Source organism: Hemibagrus wyckioides, linkage group LG24, assembly GCF_019097595.1.
Source record: "Hemibagrus wyckioides isolate EC202008001 linkage group LG24, SWU_Hwy_1.0, whole genome shotgun sequence".
Classification (NCBI taxonomy): domain Eukaryota; kingdom Metazoa; phylum Chordata; class Actinopteri; order Siluriformes; family Bagridae; genus Hemibagrus; species Hemibagrus wyckioides.
In genome coordinates this window covers 12,472,239-12,493,227 of record NC_080733.1, presented here as the reverse complement: position 1 = coordinate 12,493,227, position 20,989 = coordinate 12,472,239, and the positions used below count along the sequence as shown (strand labels likewise).

General features: G+C 38.1%; 1 protein-coding gene across 1 annotated transcript; it reads right to left on the bottom strand.

The window, feature by feature from the left end:
- Nucleotides 1-9,922: 9,922 nt before the first annotated feature.
- Nucleotides 9,923-13,055, bottom strand: LOC131344935 (transmembrane protein 74). Its single transcript, XM_058377495.1, has 2 exons — nucleotides 12,771-13,055; nucleotides 9,923-12,544 (listed from the first exon to the last, which is right to left on the bottom strand). The coding sequence occupies exon 2, from the start codon at nucleotides 12,508-12,510 to the stop codon at nucleotides 11,710-11,712; it is 801 nt and encodes a 266-aa protein (XP_058233478.1). The 5' UTR covers nucleotides 12,511-12,544; nucleotides 12,771-13,055; the 3' UTR covers nucleotides 9,923-11,709.
- Between the last annotated feature and the right edge of the window lie 7,934 nt (nucleotides 13,056-20,989).

Below are 20,989 nucleotides of genomic sequence, written 5' to 3'. Positions count from 1 at the left end.
GGCGATCCCAGAACGATTCATTCTTTCGAAACGATTCTGTGAAATGAATCTTGGAGAACCGATTCCCGAAAACGAGTGAATCAAAATATTTCCAACAATTTTTACCCCCTGCTACACCACGAGGTCTGAGACTTATCTCAGTCTCAGTACTTATCTGAGATCTATCTATCTATCAAGACATTTCTTAATTGTTTTTCCCATCTCTATAAAGCATGCCAATAATTCTGGAGAGCATTATATGCCGAGAAAGTTGCAGAAATGTATGAATTTAATTAATTAATTAATTAATTAATTAATTGATTAATTAATTAAATTTGTTTTTTTTGTTTTTTGGTGCAAAAAGAATAAAAACAGTGGAAAGAGTGTATTATATAATTGTTTGCTGTATAAAGTGGTTATCTTCAATAAAGGATATGTTATGTGATAGGATAAATAAAAGATATAAGACAATAAACTTATTTTGATTTATTATAAAAACATAAAATCGTTCTATTTTTCTGTTTACAAATAAATTAACTTCTTTCTAGATTTACAAGCTATTAAAATAATCTGCCAATAGAATATGAATTCCAAGCATGAAATGAATTCATATATATTTTTTAGAAAATAGGGTTAAGGCTGATACTAGTTTAACAACAGTTGAATTTGTCTATATTAAAAATATTGGCACTTGCTGTCTTATTGAATGGATTTTGTTAGAATAGCTAGGACACTGCAGTGATAGGTGAATATGAATAAGCAGCATTGGTGTAACAGATCTCTCTGTGATGAGTGCTCAGATTTGGGGTGGTAATTAGGTTGACAAAAGCTTTCTTCTCGGCTGCCACACTGTGAGTAAAATTACACAGTGGATTTTCGACAGGGCAAAAAAGAAACCTTTTTTAATCATTAAAAGCATCATAGTGTTAAGGTTCACTGAGTTTCTCAAGTCTTTCATCAAATCTTTGATCTTACCATTTGATGCTGCAGTCAATAACCCAAAGAGAAGATACACAAGTCTACATGTTACAACTTAACCCAAAGAGAAGATACACAAGTCTACATGTTACATGCTTTTCTATAAAGGCAACATTTTCATGAAAGCATTTGAAACTGAAAGCAGACTCTTGTTGATACTAATTTCCAAACATTTTATTTGAAATGACAGAGAGAAAAGTTCTCGAAAGAGAAAATGTCTGTTGGAGGCTGCTTGATCGTTACACCAGTATAATATTATAGTTATATTACTATTATTATGGTTACATTCCTAACATTCTTAAGTACTAGCTCGGGCAACAAAACAAGCCGTTCCCAAAGAAGCCACAGCTGGATAGCACTCTGCTTGTTGTTATGCAAAGCAAAGATGGAAGAAAGTGTAATAGCAGTTTCAACATAACAAACAATTGCTAGAATTGGAATTTGTAGATAGTGAACACAGATACGCAGAGTGATACAAACAGCAAAATGTCCCAGTGCTGTTACATGAAATGTTAACACTCTTTGAACACTGCTTCTCCAATCAAATTAGTGTACTGGAACTGAATATATTATATGATAGGGTGCAGTGGGTAACCTCACAGTTTCAGGATCCCTGGTTCATTTCCGGGCTCAGGTCATTATCTCTCCATGTTCACATGGGTTTCTCCAAGGTTTCCTCCCACTGTACAAAACATGGAATACAGTATGTGTACTGGATATGTTGAATTGCCCCTGGATGTGAGAGAGTGTGTGAATGATTTTGTGCCTTTTGATGGACTGGTGTCCCAATAAAGTCACTCATCTGTGTTACCAGTAGAGGCTCAGGATCCAGTGTTATCCTAAAAGAAATGGTATGTTATGTCTTTTAATAGGTCAAATAGATTGATTCATTTATACCTTGCTCATTGACTAATTTTTTTAGATTTAGAAAGAAAGAAAGAAAGAAAGAAAGAAAAAAAGGAAGAAAGAAAGAAAGAAAGAAAGAAAGAAAGGAGAAAGAAAGAAAGAAAGAAAGAAAGAAAGAAAGAAAGAAAGAAAGAAAGAAAGAAAGAAAGAAAGAAAGAAAGAAAGAAAGAAAGAAAGAAAGAAAGGAACGAACGAACAAACAAAGGATGTAAAGAAGGAAGGAAGGAAGGAAGGAAGGAAGGAAGAAAGGAAGGAAGGAAGGAACAAACAAAGGATGTAAAGAAGGTAGGAAGAAAGAAAAAAAGAAAGAAAGAAAGAAAGAACATTTTTGTCATATTACACTTTAAATCCAGAGTTCACCAAATGCTCTAATTGTTATCTTCTTCAAGGGGATCTGAGGCTGTTCGTTTTTAATGGCTCATATAAATCATCTACATCTTATTGTCCCCTATACCCATTTGAGTGGATTTAGGTGCATTAGAGTTAATTAATTAATGTAAATGGTTCTTATTTGTATGAGGATGATGATCTGGTGGTTAAAACTGTCAGATTGAAAGTGATGTCATGGCTTCTCTGTCCTTCCTCTGCTGATTATTCAAGTCAATTTGTCAAAATTATGCAGAACTTAACAGATGATAAATGCAAATTATACCTTTTATCATGTATGATAAAAGGGAATTAGCAAATTGCAGTATTTTTGAGTGTGTGTGTGTGTGTGTGTGTGTGTGTGAGAGAGAGAGAGAGAGAGAGAGAGAGAGAGAGAGGGCAGAATGAGAAGACAGGAGTATTATATAAAAGCTGAAAACTGTGCCCATATGTTCCACCTACTACAAGTTTCATATTCATACAATGTGTAAACTGTGTGATATTACGACAATTCATTATTTAAATGATTTGTTTTTAAGTCTTTATTCATCTCAACTAAAGAATATTTTGTGGTACAATTTCAAGAGGCATTTTAAAATCTGTCCTTAGTGCATTATATACTGCAGTAAAGCTTACTTCATAATGCAATCTTCAGATGTCAGCATGCTGAATGGTTCATTTCCTCAGGATTTATTGGTCAAAAAGAACTGTTTCCTGTACACCTACTCATTTTTAGCCTTTGACGGAGGCATTCATTCACACAGGTTTATAAGTCTTACAGTGAAAGTCTGACATTGTTTTTTCGTAATATCTTTACTGTAAGTGATTATTTATAACACTTTGCAGAATATCCATTTTCTGTACTGTTTATCTGATACAGGGTTCTAAGGGACCTGGAGCTTATCTCAGGGAACTTGAGGATAAAAACGTTGATGGGCTGATAATCCATCGAATGGCGCAATCACACACACAGTCAGACACCCATTTACACACTATGGACGATTCATAGATGCCAATCAGCCTACAACACTTGCCTTTGGACTAGGGGGGATACACAGAGGAAATCCTCCAAATCATGGGCAGAGCATGCAAACTCCACACACATGGTGGAGGTGGGAGTCAAACCTCCAGCCCTGGAGGCGCAAGGCATATAGTATTCTATGTAAACATGCATGTTAAAAAATCTTTTGCCAAATATACCCACTTTTATGATGATATTTTTGAACAAAAATAATGCAGCTTATCTGAGGAGTTAAAATCTACCTTCAAACGATGTTTCAAAGTGTTCTTTTGAGTCTTAATTATTAGTTGGTATATTTTTAGTTTAATTTAGTAAAGATATACCAGGGGTATAGACACCTTTAGGGTAGGGGGTTTGAATCCCATCTCCTCCATGTGTTTGAAGTTTGGATGTTATCCACATGACTCTAGGGTTTCCTCTGGGTACTACAAGTGTTGTGGGCTGATTGGCATCTCTAAATTGTCTGAAGTGTGTGAGTAGGTGTGTGAATGTGTGTGCCCTCCGATAGACTCGCATCCTGTCCTGGGTATACTCTGCCTTGTGCCCTGAGTCTCCATGGGATTGGCTCCCGGATTCCCTGCGACCCAGTAGGATAAGTGGTGTAGAGAATGGCTTGATGGATGGAAGATATACCAGAAACATGCTGCCTTTAAAATGACAAATAGCCTAGAGAGCAACAGAAATCAGGATAATGGTTTGTTAAATTACAGTAGTGCACTCAAAAGTGCAGGCCCTATGCATGAAATGGTAAGCTCGTTATTTTCTACAAGCATATAAGAGCTCTGACCTGAGAAAAGATATGAGTAGAAAGCTTTTTTTTGGTGGTGGAACCTGGTCTTGTGCGTGTGATCTTACAGAAAGTCTTCATGAATCTCCACTGTAATCATACACATGCTGGTTTTTAAAGCATTTTCATACCATTTGCTTCCCTCCCTTGTCAGTGAACAGCTTTGACAGATGGTCTTGTTTGTTCTGAAATAGAGCAGGAGCAGGTTGTAGGTACAAGGACGTGGTAATGAAAAGACTGTGTGGGTGCTGCCTGCCAGGGTGCCAAAAATCACAGCACTTATCTTTATGAGTGGAGGTTTGCTTTATTGATACTGATCAGTCACTGACGAAAAACCCCGAAGGAATGAAAGTAATAATCACTCCATCTATCCGTGTGCTCATTCTCAAACTCCAAAGTAAACATCCGTCATACTTCGCTTGCGGCTTTCAAAAGTCCAGAAGTAGTCTATTATAGAAATTCCAGAAACTCTTGCTGTGCATGCTCTTTCTACATTTCAGTAAGTGCTTCATGGTCAGTTTGGGTCTTCTAATAACAACCTTTCACCAGAGCTCTGACACAAAAACAGATAAATTGGAGAAGCTTTCTTATCCTAACCTAGGCTGAAACAAACTTTAGTGTAAATGACTCAGATTTATTCACTGCCCCGGTGACCCATGATGCACTTAAAATATGAAATCAATACGACATGGAGACATTTTATCTCTGCCCCAAAGGACTGATGATGAAGCCTCGGAGAGAAGTGTCAGCCTCTGCAATAACAGCATGAATCAAAAGGCAGGTGAGTAAAGCTTTTACACCACACGATTAATCTTGGATCAATCCAACAGCTAAATTATGCATCTTACAGAATTATGCTTAATGGTCTATGAAGATTGAGCACTGTGAAATGATCAGTTTCAGCACTCAGAATGAATAGCCATCTTTGTGTTTTTCCTTCAGAACTCAATTCTCCTCTCAATTCTCCTTTGTGGTTCAACAAGCAGTCAATAAGATATGCTCAGAGGATAATCTCCAGTTTCTGTGGTTCCTATGGCTGAACAAAAGATAAAAGTGCATTCTCAAACCATGTTGTTAATTTTGGGAAAGTTCAGAAAATCAGCGCATGAGTGGGCAATCTAAAACACACTGAATCCATAATCATTAAACCAGAGGCACAATGTCAAAAATCACAAATAAGATCAGGAACAATACAGGAAAAACAGATGGCTTTGAACTGAGAAAACATGCACAATGAGTCTCTACAACCTCAAAGGCAAACACAGGGCATTTAATTACATAAACTAACCAAGGGAAAATAAGATATACTCTACATGGCACTTGTTGCCATGGGAGCTGTTATGCAAAGGGGGCTCTGTAAACAAGACGATGTGGGTCAACAACATCGAACCAATCAAGAAACCAGGTCGTCTCTGCTTGCCTGTGAATCATGATTTCGGTCCGTTCAGGAAGCCCCTCCTTCTTCTAGTTCTAGCCTAGCGTTTTGTGGGTGTGGCTTGGAAGAGAGGTCTTGCATTTGTTTGATTTGACTTGATCTAAAATCACTGAATTGCTGATGTGAAGCAATCATTTATAGGCTATAAGAAAGGTTGTATGTCAAAGTTCTGGGCCTTATTCTCTGATACAAAGAATCCAAACATATTAGGCTAATTCAGTTCTCTCTTAGGATTTTTATACACAACAGCATTAAAAATTTACACATGGTGTAAAAAACAAAAAACATCTGGGATCGGTTCTGAGGGAAGAAACAACAGAGGACAATGACCAGGTAGGTTCTAGCTGACAGGAAGGCTATGATAAGTTAAATTATTGCTTTTTACAGCCATGGTGAGCAGAAAAGCATCTCAGAACACACAACCTTGAAGCAGTTGGACTACACCAGCTGCAGATTATATTGGGCATCACGTCTGTTAGCCAAGAACACTAATCTGAGGCCACAGTGGACACAGGCTCATTAAAATGACACGGTTAAAGTCACCTGTTTTTTTTTTTTCTCCAAACATCTCCTTGGCTGAATTCTTAAATAATGTATTTGGGATTAATGTAATGGGATTTGCTTGATTCAGTTTTTGAACCAACCAAACTTTACTGGTTTTGAAATGAATAAAGTAAATTGTCTTACAGTTATACTGGCACTCAAGCTGTCAAGACTTAAGGATGTAAGCTTTGCATCCTTAATCACAGTGCAATATCAAAACATGCTCAGAAATAAGTACCTCCAGCCCACCAGAGCAAACATTCAGATGAATATTTCAGGTCCTGAACAATCAATAGATTATTATAAAAGATAATCACAAAAATTAAGCCATTGTCCTATCTATAGAATACCTTTATCTTTGCCTGCTAAGTTGCCTAGCAACCAAAGCTTGCAATTTAAAGACTATATTGTGTGGTGAAAGACCACACAATATGTTTACTGTGAATATGAGAGACATTGTGCTTGTGCTTCGCTAATGAGAAGAAAATTGTGCCCAGCTTTGATCCCATAACATCCCTGGTATAGACTTTTATTCCATTTCCTGTCATGACATGCCATTTCTTTTAGTCTTACTATAGCCACTTTAGGAATGATCAAGAGTGATAAAAATATAACAAATTTTTCCGCTGAGACTTCAGCTGAGATTAACTGCTAATAAAACACTACTTTAAAAAAAAAAAAACATCGTACTCGATGCATCACACAAACAGAGACCTTCATCGAGCTTTCTCCTTAGCAACAAGGGGACTTGGTTTCTATGGATATGTGATCTGTGTGCACTTGAACAGGACAGCAGTGCCACTAAAGGACACGGGTGTGTGGGTGATAAGAGCCCAATCACAGCTGATGCTCATTAACTCACTATTCAGCATGACTCTGTGCCCATGAGAAGGAACGGTGATGCAATGGAGATAAAAAAAGGTGCCTTGGCAGATTTTTTCCCTTTGCATTAAAAATAAAGATATTTTGAATTCAAAAGTCATATTGTTAAAAATAATATATAAATAAAAGACCTCAGGATGATTTGTGTTCCACTCAGAAAAGTGCTGTGTTTAAAGGTGTTCTTTTACCCACAGCTCCTACTTCACTCTCTCTCTCTCTCTCTCTCTCTCACAGGAGGTAAACATACAGCGTGAATTTTCTGTGACTCATTACCTTAAGAATCTTAGATAATGAAAAGATTTTTGCATGAATCTTTCTACCATGCTTGACACATATGCATACACACACAGGCATGCGCACACATACACACATACACACACACACACAGGCATGCGCACACATACACACACACACACACAAGTACACACAGGAAAAAAAATCAAATAGAAAAATTCAAGGCTTTGCAAAAAGTGGGAGCAAATCAACCATACACAATTTTCTACAGCTATGAGGGTTGACATTCTGGGGCTGTGGTAGATTGGAAAAAAATGAATGAATTGAGCTGTATTGTTCTAAAACCGGAACAGTTTTCAAATCTGCTGTTAACCCTTTAAAATAATCCTATAATTCAGGAACACATTTTATATACAAATGATAATGATTTAGTGAAAGTAATAAAGTGAAGATGTGTAGTTACCCTGATAGGAAAATAGGTCTGGCTCAGATCTGGCCCCCACAATGCACTTACACTTAGCCCAGATACCATAAAGAATGACGGCCCTTTGGTGGCCCATATCTGGTTTGACAGAGGTGGGCCACATATAGGCCAGAACAAGGCCAGCACTCAGCCAAACTGTTGGACCAGAACAGGGACCGGGCCACATCTGGCATGGACAGACCTGGGCCACATTTGGCATGCTATCACATCAAACAGTGCCATCACTGCCAGACCTGGTCCGCATCCGGTTGACATACCACTTGCCATGCCAGCACTCAGCACTGATGTGGGTACAAGAGTGAGAAAGTCCGAACCTGCCTGAATCATGTCCAGTGATTTAAATGGTTAATTTTTCATCATTCTATATTTTAACTTTACCACCAATTGCCATATACTGTGCTGCTGGATTTAAGGAGCACATTCTATCAGAAATTAAACCTCCATCTCTAACCACTGCGGTAAAAGCCACTTTTAGGATGGATATCAATTTTATATTGCAGCTTTGCATTAATAATACTCTAACATATTAAGTTATTCAATCTTCTGGATGACCAATAAAGAAATGTTTTATATTATCGTTAAACCAGATCTCAGCATATATACATCTTAGGGGGAAAAAAGTCTCCTTAAGATCACATATTATTACACACGTCTTTGCTGTTAAATTCTCAATTCTGTTTGGTCTTGATTCAAGTTGTACTGCAGCAGCTAAGTATATATTAACACTTTAAGAGTTTAGCGTTTCTATAGCAACAGCACATGTAGTTTTCGATATGCTGAAGTTTTCTGGGGAGTGTTTACTTAAACGTTTTCAGAAGCTGTTTCCCATGTCAGTTATTGTAACATTTGCCGAGAGCTGAAAGTCAGCAGGGTTGGTGAGAGAGAGCGTTAAAAATATAAACCCTACAGCAGCATTAATATACTTTGTCAGCGTCAATATATTTACAGAATAATATATAGTAGTTGCTGAGGAAATCTACTTTATAATGAAACAGAAATAATGAGCCAGAACCTTTTTACTGTGTCTTTCTCAGTGCATATATGTAGGTTTCATCATTCTCTACTCACATCATATTATTCAGCTAAGCAGCACACTTTCTCCATGTGCTTTCACTTCAAGGCCATCCCTCCTAGTGACTTTTGTCTTGTCTTTTATTTTCACTGTTGCTATGCAACAAAATCCGAGGTAACAAGCATCATCCTGTTGAACATGCTGTTAAACATCCAGGATCTAATAGCTGCGCTCATGTAGATCTTGGCCTTGGTCAATAATGCTAATAAATGTTGAATAAAGCAAGATAAATATAGATTGAGGTTTCTATTAATGTGTGTGTGTGTGTGTGTGTGTGTGTGTGTGTATGTGAGAGAGAGAGAGAGAGAGAGAGAGAGAGAGAGACAGAGAGACAGAGAGAGAGAGAGAGAGAGAGAGAGAGAGGTAGGCATTTTTAGTTTGCATGATTTCTTTAAATGGGCAGACCCAAGTCCTTGACCTGCAGTGACCCCATTATTCAGTCCAATCTTATTTCCTGCTTGCAGCTGCCTTCACTGATTGCACTGAGTAATGGGAGAAAGAGAGAAAGATGAAAAAGAAAATGGCAACATGATGCAAGCCTTGCATACGCTGTAAGGAATTTCATTTGAAAAAAAAAAAACACCTTACACACAAAGCCATGCATATTTAAAAGGGGCTGAGCAGGTTCTGCATTTTAGAGCTACTTACCATTGAACATCAGGCTTGTGTTATTAACAACCCTTCAGACTGAACAATTCAATCATACATTCAGGTTACGTCTTCAACTTTCACTCTGATAAATGAATGCCCACAAGGGAAGAACTTAGAGATACATGAGCACTCTCAAAGTGTCAAAGTGTATTAGGTTATATGAGCACTGTCACACACACACAAACACACACAGCATCTAAAACACTCCTTGCTGAACAACACACCAATACCTCAATATTTACTACTGTTCAATATTGAGCATTCATGCCAGATCCACTACTCATCTTGGAGTACCTTTCACGCTCTAGATTTTCCCTCCCTATTGTTTGTTTTCTTCTTTGTATTCTCTCTCGCTCTTGTTTTTTCTCATTTATTTGTTCCTTTTTTTCCTGCCAAATTGTTGCTGGCTACTTGCAAGTGTGCATAATATTGTTCCTAGTGCTTTTTTCTCCTTTTTATTAAAAATATCCTGCTTTTCAGTTCTTTATCTTTTTTTAATGACATCTCTAAGGATCTACAGGATATATATATATATATATATATATATAAAATTGTGTTCCTTAGTGTTAAAAAAAAACCATTTTAGTCACCACCCCCATAATCATATTTGCATCCTTTTAGCATTCATTAAACCTTATTAGTACATCTATGTGTAACACATAAACGGCATGATACCCCATGAGCAAACGTTTCATGTGTACAGAGATTAAACAACGCTGTGGTGTGTATGCTTGTGATGCAGCCAGTCTGAGGATTCCTTAATATGGCAGAACAGCAGTTTTGCTGTGTAAGTTGAGATAATTTAATCCGCCTCATAGTAAGCGTTTCTCATTATGAAAAAGCTGCACTGCACAACACTCCCGAGCAAAGTGAGAGAGGCTCCTGCTTGTTCCGAGTCTTCTCAGTGTGTATTTACTAAACCTAAAGTGAGGCTGAATGGCCACTGAGGAAGAAATAGCAGCTTGACATTGATGAGCGAAGAAGCTCTTCTCAGCCAGTATTAACCATTAAAAAAAGAGATTAATGTTAGTGTTTGACATTTCATGAACATTTTCAATACATGCTGGATCATTCCTTTGCCTTTTTTATTTTCTTTGACATTTTACAGTCCCTTTTTTCTGTGCTCTGGACATTTTCATTGGATGTGCTGACCCACGTTTGACACCTTGCATTTTTTATTCCAGATTTATAAGCTAAGAGTTGGTTTGAATGTGTTTCCCTGTAACATTTTAAACATCCATCTTCATGATTTAAGAGATATGCTCGATAATACTTTCTAAAATAAATGTTTCTCTCATAAACACCATTTGTAAATCAAGTGACCCTTCTAGCTTGAGTTGTGTATGCGTTATTAATTACCTGTGTGTGTGTGTGTGTGTGTGTGTGTGTGTTTGCTCAAGAGAGACATCTGCTAACAGTAACTGCATCCTCTGTTTATTAATGTCGGCTACTCAAGACCACTCAGGCTGAGTATATAAATGTGTACACATTGATTATGTACATGCAAATGCAGAGGTTCATTTTACTTGGAGATGCGGTATTTAAATGATGACAGGCTGTCATATAAAATATCCCAACAAAAAAATGCACTACTGCTACCATAGGATTAGATATATAAAAGACATGTATGTGTATTTGCACAAACTGACTTGATGACACACTGTATGCTATCGATGCGACCATTAAATGCAACTGTTACTACAAGAAAGCCTGTTTACGGTGAATTACAACGACATATGTATATGTCATAAGGATCTGTTTCATGCAAGGGAGATGTTATCTAATACACATGATCGAAAAATACCACAGTGTTTGATGTCATTCTCTAGTTCTCTAATCCTGGTGCTTCAATTTCCCAAAAGTATTGTAAAGTAATCATTTTAATTTGGAGGATGAGTGTTTAGTGTGATGTTCACGTTGCCATTTATTCATAATCTTTTGGGAAACTGAGGCATAAATGTTGAGTCCCTTGCTACTCATGGTCCAATTCCCACATGCTCTCATTCCTGTAAATTTGTTCCAGTTCACATGATTCAGGTTGTATATCAAAGAAAATAAAGAGAACGAGAGTTAGTCATGATTGAGGGTGGAGTTCATGTTTGTACTGAATTGTACTGTTTCATTATTATGTAACATTGTTCTTGCTCACTAGAATTCACAGTAATTAGTGAAATAATAATGTTAACCCCTTAAACTCCCAGAATAAAATTTATCTCACTTCAAACTACATACCTTTTCTATTCATTTCACTGTAGGTACTGAATAAATTGTTGTAGCCCCTGACTAATATGATTCCATATGAATAACTGAATAATAAGACAAGGGGTTAAACCAATGTCAAATACCATACATAGTCAGAGAAAAACAGGTTTCAGCTCGAAATTTCAATCATTGCATCATCCTCATCCAGAGACAGATGTGACGGGACACTGTTTTGATTACCTACGCCTCTAAAATTAATAGACCCGTAGAGTTTGGCTGAGTGCTTGGAGCTCGCAAAAGCCTGCCGTCTGTCCATCTCGCTTTTATACAAAGAGATCATTAGTAAGGTGGAGAGCACTACACCACCCAGTGTCAGGAGACAAAGACCGGCAATTACACATCTGTCCAGGTGTGCGCCTACCCGGGCGTTCTCAAGGGCCAGACGCTCCATTTCCCGTGCTGAAACACTGTCTGGACTCACTCTGACGTCACGAGGGATCATGTAAGAAACAACCACCAAAAACATCCCGGTCACCAAAAAAGTCACTGCACTAATGAAGCCGTAATCAGCTGACTTTTCAGTCTGATCTGCTGCAAAATCCTCATCAGAGAGCTCCGGATCACAGAAAGAGCTAGAATGTTCACAGTTGCTCTCTGGGTCCTGAATGCGTATTTCGACGTCAGTTATCTCGGAAAACCCAGTTTCAAACTCCTCATCGTGACACACGTGAACTTCTTCATCAGTTCCCCACTGGAGGAGAAGCGGAGGCTCTGTCCGTGGTGCTGAAAAGCCAATCTGTCCTCTCGCGCGCGCCTCCGGTTCAGCCTCGCAGCGGCGCTCGATTAAAAAAGCCGCTTCGTCCGTGCATGCTGGATAATAACTTTTCTCGTGTTGTACAGTCCACTCGAGGTCCCTGTTCGCAATCTGACCACTTAAAGGACCAGGATAGAGGACCTTGAGCTCAGCCATGCCTTTTAATCCGCTCTTCTCATCGCTCTGTCATCTGAAAAAACAACAATCAGCACATATGCGCTATTTGTAATCAGTTCTGTGCTCTTGTCCATTTAGTGTCCTCGAATCTGTTCATCGTGTAAGTAGTTGTTTATCTAGTTTCAATCTTTTCTTTTTAAAATAAGGTGTTAAGCTCCTTTATCCACGCCCAACTTGATTCTGAACTAATACACAACATAATGCAACAAAAAAAACACCAAAAAAGTGGCTCCTCCTACCATCAGCAACATTTCCCATGTGGCGTTTCTGCTTCATGACTAGCTGCCTTTATTCCCTTGTGTTTTCCGCAATCGTGTAATAGTGGGCTGTTGATGTTTCTTGATCTTCAGCATCTTCGTAATCTTATGAAATACAACCCGCGAACTGGGTGAGTAAATAAATAAATAAATAAATGGATAAATAAATAAATAATCCTAACAGATGATCTACCCTGTCGTGGCGGTTCCGTTTGCGTGACTCTGCCTTGTCATCGCCAGTACTCGGGTAATTAGGAAGGAAAAAAAAAAAGAAGTAGCGGCGTGTTCCTCCAACCTCCTCCTCTTCCTCCTCCTCTTCCTCCGCGCTGATGAATTGACTTCTCTCCTTTTTTCCTTCTGTGCACACTGAAAGTCAGAGGTCCGATGCGCAGGAATGAGAAAGGAAGTCGTTAAAACGAAATAAAATATTACTCACTCAGTCATGTGTAGGGGACAATTCCCCATTTGTACTCATTTTTCAATTCCACCAAATGCAGCCAGTACATGATCGGCGTCCAAATGTTGCTTTCTTACTTGTGCAGTGAAGTTTTTAGGCTGACACTCCCAACAAAATGCAAGATACACTATACACTATATTGGCAAACGTTTTGGGACTCCCCTCCAAATCACTGAATTCAGGTGTTGTTTTTCAGGGGTTGGTCTCGGCCCCTTAGTTCCAGTGAAAGGAACTCTTAATGCTTCAGCATACCGAGATATTTTGGACAATTTCATGCTCCCAACTTTGTGGGAACAGTTTGGGGATGACCCCTTCCTGTTCCAACATGAGTGCACACCAGTGCACAAAGCAAGTTCCATAAAGACATGGATGAGCGAGTTTGGTGCAGAGGAACTTCACAGAGTCCTGACCTCAACCCAACAGAAGACCTTGGGGATAAATTAGAGCAGAGACTGTGAGCCAAGCCTTTTCGTCTAGCATCAGTGCCTGACCTCACAAATGCACTTCTAGTGGAATGCTCAGAAGAAAATCCCATAAACACACTTCTAAACCTTGTGGAAAGAGTCTCCACTCTAATTCATCCCAAATGTGTTCTATCGGGTTGAGGTCAGGACTCTGCGCAGGCCAGTCAAGTTCCTCCACACCAAACTCACTCATCAGCGTCTTTATGGACCTTGTTTCGGCAATATAGTGTAGAAAAATAGTAATCTATGTGTGGTCTTGGTAATTATTAGAATTTACAAAAATACTTAGAATCATATTAATACACTTAAACACCAAATACTTTTGCAATTCACTGATCACTCGATTTATACTTATTTTCTAGTTTATTATGTAGAACTGTTATAAAGGTGACTTTGTAGGTAAAGGATTATTAACTGTAGCTTATCTGTTAAGTATGTACATCATTAGAACACGAACACCACTGTTCAACAAACACCATGTTATTTTAGATGGTACAATATTCTAAGGAAAGCAGTGACACTGATATGGGGTGTGTTTGAATGGTGGAATGGTGGCATCCTGTTGCAGTGAGTGGTGGGCTGCCACACAGCTCCAGTGTCCCCTTTTTAAGTTCAGATGCCTGTCTGCCTGCTATTTTGCATGTTCTGCCTGGGTTACCTCCATTTCCATGTGAGTAGGTGGACTGGCTAGACTACATTTCTGCTAGGTGTGACTGACTTGTAAATGAGTATTGCAAGGTGTGAATAAGTGTGTGAGTGCACTGTGGCGGTCTGGAATTCCCACAAAGGTGTATTCCCCAAAGCTCCATTTTTTGGGATAGGCTCTGTGACCATGGCCAAGATAAAGTACTAAGTGAAGATGAAATATAGTGTCACACAACCAAACTGCCAGTCTACCAACTTGACACTAAAAAATGGCTGACAATTGAAACAAACTGACAAAATGAGCCAAAATATATTGTCGGTGGTTGTGAATGTACATGTGACCCTTAGTTTACGGGGCTTTGTGTACTCATTCTTTCCTCCCATATGTAGGAGAAAGTGAAGGTAGATAGAATAAGCAAACTCTGTCCAGTTAATGTACAGATTAAACACAGGACAAAAGAGTTTATGTTTTTTGGGGGGGGGTCTGAATTAAAATGGAATACAACTTTTTTTTTTTTAGCATTTTTGGAATTTGGAGGAAATCTGGCATGGAAGGAATAGAGCATTAAAAACTTGAAACACTTAAAATAAAAACTGAAATCACAATTGCTGCAAATCACTAAAACCCAGCTACTGTAAATAATATAAAGTAGTGGATATAAAAATTCAACACACCCCTGTTAAAATAACAACTGAATTTATAACTAATTTACAGAATCTAAAATCTGTGGATTAACCTGAAGGGTGCTGTGCACAAGAGACCACAGGAGTTAGAATGCCATGGAATAAAAATAAAATATAGCTGATGGATTACCAAACTGACTGTTACTCAAAAAGATTGAATGCTGTGATGAGATTGAAGCATTAACTTAGACTAGGGGTGTGTACACTTATGCGTCCAGGTTATTTTACTTTTTCTTTTTTTTCTCTCTAAAATTATTTATATTGTTTTTCACTTTTTCGGTTGTGACTTCACAATGAATTTAGAAAAGTTTCTAGTGTTTATCTTGGTTTCATTTTTGTACATCACAAAATCCGGCCATGTTAACAGGGATGTGTAGAACTTTTATATCCACTGTATTTTTGCATCTATATATAGCAGACTACTTTTGATGTAGCCAAAATATGACCTAATGGGAATATACCATGGTTGTTAGACAGTAATTGGAGAGTTAATGTCTCTCACTTGGTTTCTAATATATCAGAAGACTCTAAAAGTGTCTTGCTGTGATGGAGCTTAATGTCTTTTATCTGTGATTTCCCATGGCACAGGACTGCAATGACCCCCATGCTTAGACTGACACAGGCCATTCATGCATGGCACAAGGATGCCGTAAGTAATAATCTTATGTCTCACTGCTTCTCTCTTCTCCCTACATGATAAATGTCAAATCCAGCCTGGGAACAGATGCAACAATGAAATGTGCAAGCGTGGGACTGGTTATCACCTTTTGCAACAGTTAAACATTTAGTGAGAATGAATTTAAAATGACTGAAAAAAATATTATTTTTTTTCTCTCATGCTCTCCCGCACACACACACACACAGTTGCAATAGGATGACTCACACAACAAACCTGGGACATAAACCAGGCCCGCACTCCTGTCAGTGACAGCAGTAATATTCTCCATTGGATTTGCTGACCTAGATGGAGGAACACAGCTGTGTGTAGTGTGCAGAAGAAGTGAAGAACACACACAGGGAAGCAGAATTTCCGACAGCCACAGAAACAGGTATAACCCACAGAATATTCATAACAGACAGGCTTTATCAAAAGATATCTGTCATCAGTGACACACTCTGTGTCTCACATGCTTTAGATCAGATTGTGCAAAGCCAGACAGGCACGCATACACAGAGAGACTATTTTAAACCAGTGGAGAAACAAAACTCAATTTCTAGAATGGAGAAGTGCATAGGATCATAGAAGGTTTTATTAGTTGTATACTGTATGTGGTAAGTACAAAGCAGTGCAGCAGTGAAACATGTAATGTTCTAGAGAATAAGCGAGGATGCAAGTGAGAATACTTCACATGGGCTTAATTTGATTAATCTGAAAATTTTCATAATGGGTTCAAACACATGCAACATCATGCAACCATATTGCTAAATGAATAAAGCCAAAACAATTTTAAAAAAGGTAGCTGGGACAAGAAATATGAGAAACCCCAGTCTCAGAAATGCATGATGCAATTGGCAAGACATTGCAAATATACATTGCAAAAGAACAGATAATAACTAAGCAATGACAATACAGGGGCTGACACAATACTAGAACCAAAAGTCTACAACTAAAAAGAAAGGCATACATAATTATAAACACACAAAGGGGCTTATGAGTGGTGCAAGAGTAAAAAGCATTCCCCATATTATCCAGAGAACAGATGTTTAAATCCTAAAGATGCCAAACCATCCATGACCAGGAATCGAAGAGAGCAATATTGGCTGTGCTCCCCTGTCAATCACAGTGATACTAGCCAAACGTGGGTATCTGTGAGTTCATGTACACTGATACCATTATGACCACCTGCCTAATATTGTGTTGGTCCCCCTTTTGCTGCCAAAACCGCCCTGACCCATCGAGGCATGTACTCCACTAGATCCCTGAAGATGTGCTGTGATATCTGGCACCAAGATGTTAGCAGCAGTTCTATTATGTCCTGTAAGTTGCGAGGTGGGGCTTCCATAGATCAGACTTGTTTGTCCAGCACAACCTATAGATGTTCGACTGGATTGAAATCTGGAGGCCAAGTCACCCCACAAGAGCTGCAGTTTTGGAGATGCAGTCGTCTAGCCATCACAATTTGGCCCTTCACTCCTGCTTCTAACACATCAACTTTGAGGACAAAATGTTGACTTGCTGCCTAATATATCCCACCCACTAACAGGTGCCATGATGAGGAGATAATCAGTGTTATTCACTTCACCTGTCACTGCTCATAATGTTATGGCTGATCGGTGTATGTGGAAGCGGACTGATGATGTTTTCCTCCAGATGTTTTTCTCACAAAGATGCAATTGGTTGGTTTCATGTGTCCTAGTTGGTAGCTGGTGTATGAAAAAGGAGGGTTGCCTCATGGGTAGGATGTGACCAAGACTATATTAAGGGGAAGAATTGGTTGAAAATATGGCCCCAAAAGGGAATACAGTGAAGCAGTGCATGCAGGGATTCATGCTGCACTCTTTGTAACACATGGACCACAATTTCTCAATCCAACCTGGCTTCACAATTTCAAATGATAATAAAAAACATACTAATAATATGCATGTAAAATCAAATATAAAAGGTTAGCATTTATACTTGAAATCTAACCATACTACAACAACATAACTACACCCCTTAATCTAAAGCATAATTCACCATAACCCTAGGCTAGTCCAGATTGCTGTGCATTCTCCTATCTCAAATTTGACAGAGATGAAAAAAAAAAAAATCTGTCCACTAGCATCCTACAAGCTGGCACATTAGATACACACATTGCCAAGACACTGAAGGAAGCTCTTTATCAGTATCCTGACTGCCAGTGAGGTCTCAGCAGGCTGGCAGTACAGCTGACCATCTCAGATATTTATTGGTTTAGACACAATGCATGCATCTGTGACAGATTAGTCAGGGACAGGTTTAAAGCACTTGGCCTCAGAGACATAAAACATTTCATAGGTCTTCTGTTCACATATACTAGACGACATATTTTATAGATCTGGTCACACTGAGACTGTGATGGTTACCTCAACAGGAACATCAGGTCCTGCATGTAGAAAACCTGTTCTGCTTAGGCAGGAGGGCTGGAGGATTATAACATGTCCAATACGCTTAGCCCATGCTGCATTTAAAGACAGGATGGAGCTCCAGTGTGAGGTTGAATATGGTAGCAACATGACCCCATATGTGCAAATCTATAACATTTGTTATGTTCATATGAATGATTTCATTCATTAAATTACCTGAAAATGACTCAAAATGGGTTTCTTGCTGTTAGCAAAACAATCTGTTGCAGGATTCAACATAGAACCATTAAGGGTCTCCCAGAGGGACGAATCAAAAAACACTTTAGACTGATATTGATGTATATTGATTGTTGTATCCTGCCACCTTACAACACAACGATGAAATACTTGCAAATGGTTCCAAGTAGAATCCTTTAAGAGGTAATATCCCCAAACCCATTAGAACCCTTGTATATAGTAAAGGTTTAAGCTAGAACAATTAAGGATTTGTAAGTGCAAGGAAACTTAAAAGAAAACCCTAACTATCCAAGGTATCTATGGTCATAAAATCATTTGACAACTCCTTAAGTGAATCCTGAAGTTCTTCAGTTAGCATTAATAGTCATTCATGCATCTCCATCCATTCTGTTCTATCTGTTCTGGGTCACTCATCAGTGACATGAGACATATGTGCATGTGTGAATAGAAATGATGTACGTTCTGTTTCAGTTAATGGAAGAACATATGCTGAACTTTAAGCCTGTTTAAGGTTTGCTTGGAGCTTGCCGCAGCAAGAAGTGAGATGTGATAAATGAGTTCTATGAGTTTTGAGACACATTGTGTTTATTTACCACAGAGCCTGATGTGGTATTTCTGCTGATGGATCTTCTCTGAATTTGGAACAAAGAAATGCTAAGAATAGCTAAGGGAAGTGCAGGAGCAGCAAAGCATAGTGTTGTAGGTTAGACCAGGACACTCAGAAACAACTACCTTTTGTGACTTGGAGGAACTAGATATCCAACATTTTGTACATGTATGTCTATCATATTTTGTAAACTATGCTTAAAATTAAAGCAGAAAGCGCTGAGGAAATTAAATCTCAGGGTTTTTTTTGTCTTTGTCTAACCCTAACCCTAACCCTAACCCTAACCCTCTCAAAGGTCATGTATTACTGGTGATTGGATTTCATATCACAATAAACTAATTAACACTAAACTAGTTTGGTTAACCTGTTTATTCTTCCCAGCTTACTGGACAGCCCACTGGCACAAAACTGTATGCTGTTTGAAAGTGTATAGGAAAAGTTTTATTGAATTGTGAGAAAGTTAAAGAGTTCATCTGAGCATCATTTGATTAATCAGAATTTTAAAAAAATTTAAAAATGCGTAATACAAAATACTTATAATACAAATAATAGAATTCTAATACAAATAATAGAAATAATTCGCTGTCATTTTATATAGCTAAACATTTGTTGCATTTAAAGAAACAACATTTTAGAAACGAAAGCAATATAAACATTTGTTTTCTCAGGTTTACACTTGACGAAAATATTTCCAATGTGACCAATCCTGCAACCCGCATACATGTATGTGGGTGGTGTGACATCCTATAATTTCATTGATAGTTTGCCTTTCAGTGAAAATCACACTAACAACTCTTAAGGACAAATGGACCAGTTTTAAAAGGAATAGGAGACAATGGGGTGATATTGGAAAAAAATAAAAATAAACTAATAACCTGTGAAGACATTGAGTATTTCTATTTAACATTTAAACAAGTGGTTTATTTATTTCACTGACACCACAGCAATTATAATTGTTTATTTATTAAGAAATGATAATAATATATGTTTATATGTATAAAAATATGAGATATGACTTTTATATATCCTGTATTTCTATATTTCTATATACAGGACATATATATTATATGTTTTTATGACAAAATCCATTTATATGATGTGTGTATGATCCAGCATGGTGAATGTGTTGTTACTATAGAAACCATACTACAGAATAGACTACAATAATATGTAATGAAACCTGTAATTTTCTACTGTCAGAGCGAGCGACACCTTCTGACCAATCAGATCAACAGCTCTGTGGTCTAAACATTTTGTAATGCTAACACCAGTGCCTTGTTCATTTTCAAGGCTCATTTTCCCGGACTGTAACTGAATGCATGTACTTAGTTTCTGACACCTTGAACCTTTCCATGTGCTTGTTCTGTCTTACTGTTTTGCTGATATCCTACCTTACTGTTCTCAACAGTTTGTGTTTACTTCTATTATTTGGATAATCACCTATATATTTAGTCATCGCTGTGTTTATTTAGTGTTCATCCCCTGATCTCAGCTGGTTCATTACACCTAGAGTTATCTCTGAGGATATCTCCATTACAAAGCAGGCATTAATGACTACAGTACTTAGATTACTCACCACACTCAGCTATGGATTTGCAGGTGGCAGAGGGGGAAGGGTCAGCACAGAGCATGTTGTTTATGACTGGCCTTGAAATAAGCCACAATGGACCTTCCTTTAATATAGTGCCTCTAAAATTGTTCCTCCACAGAGCTTGTAAATCTGCATGATTGAGAACCACTTAAGACAGTAAATATTGTTTATGACTCAGCTGACTGCAATTACATTAAGAGAACAGAAGTTTAATATATTCAGAGTTAATGGCTGTTACATTTATATCAGTAGAAGAAAACTGCTCTTACATGTTATTGCATTTCTGTGGATGCTTTTTTGGCCATTTAATGCAAAAGTAAAAGGCAGCAAATTGCTCAATTCCTGTAAAAGCGTCTCTGAGGTGAAAGAAACAGCGCATTTAAAGCAACAACAGAAAGTTATGGGGGAAAATCAGCCTAATGTGTTCTCTGTCCTGTGTCCAGTGTTCTCTGTCCTGTGTTAGCAAACTCA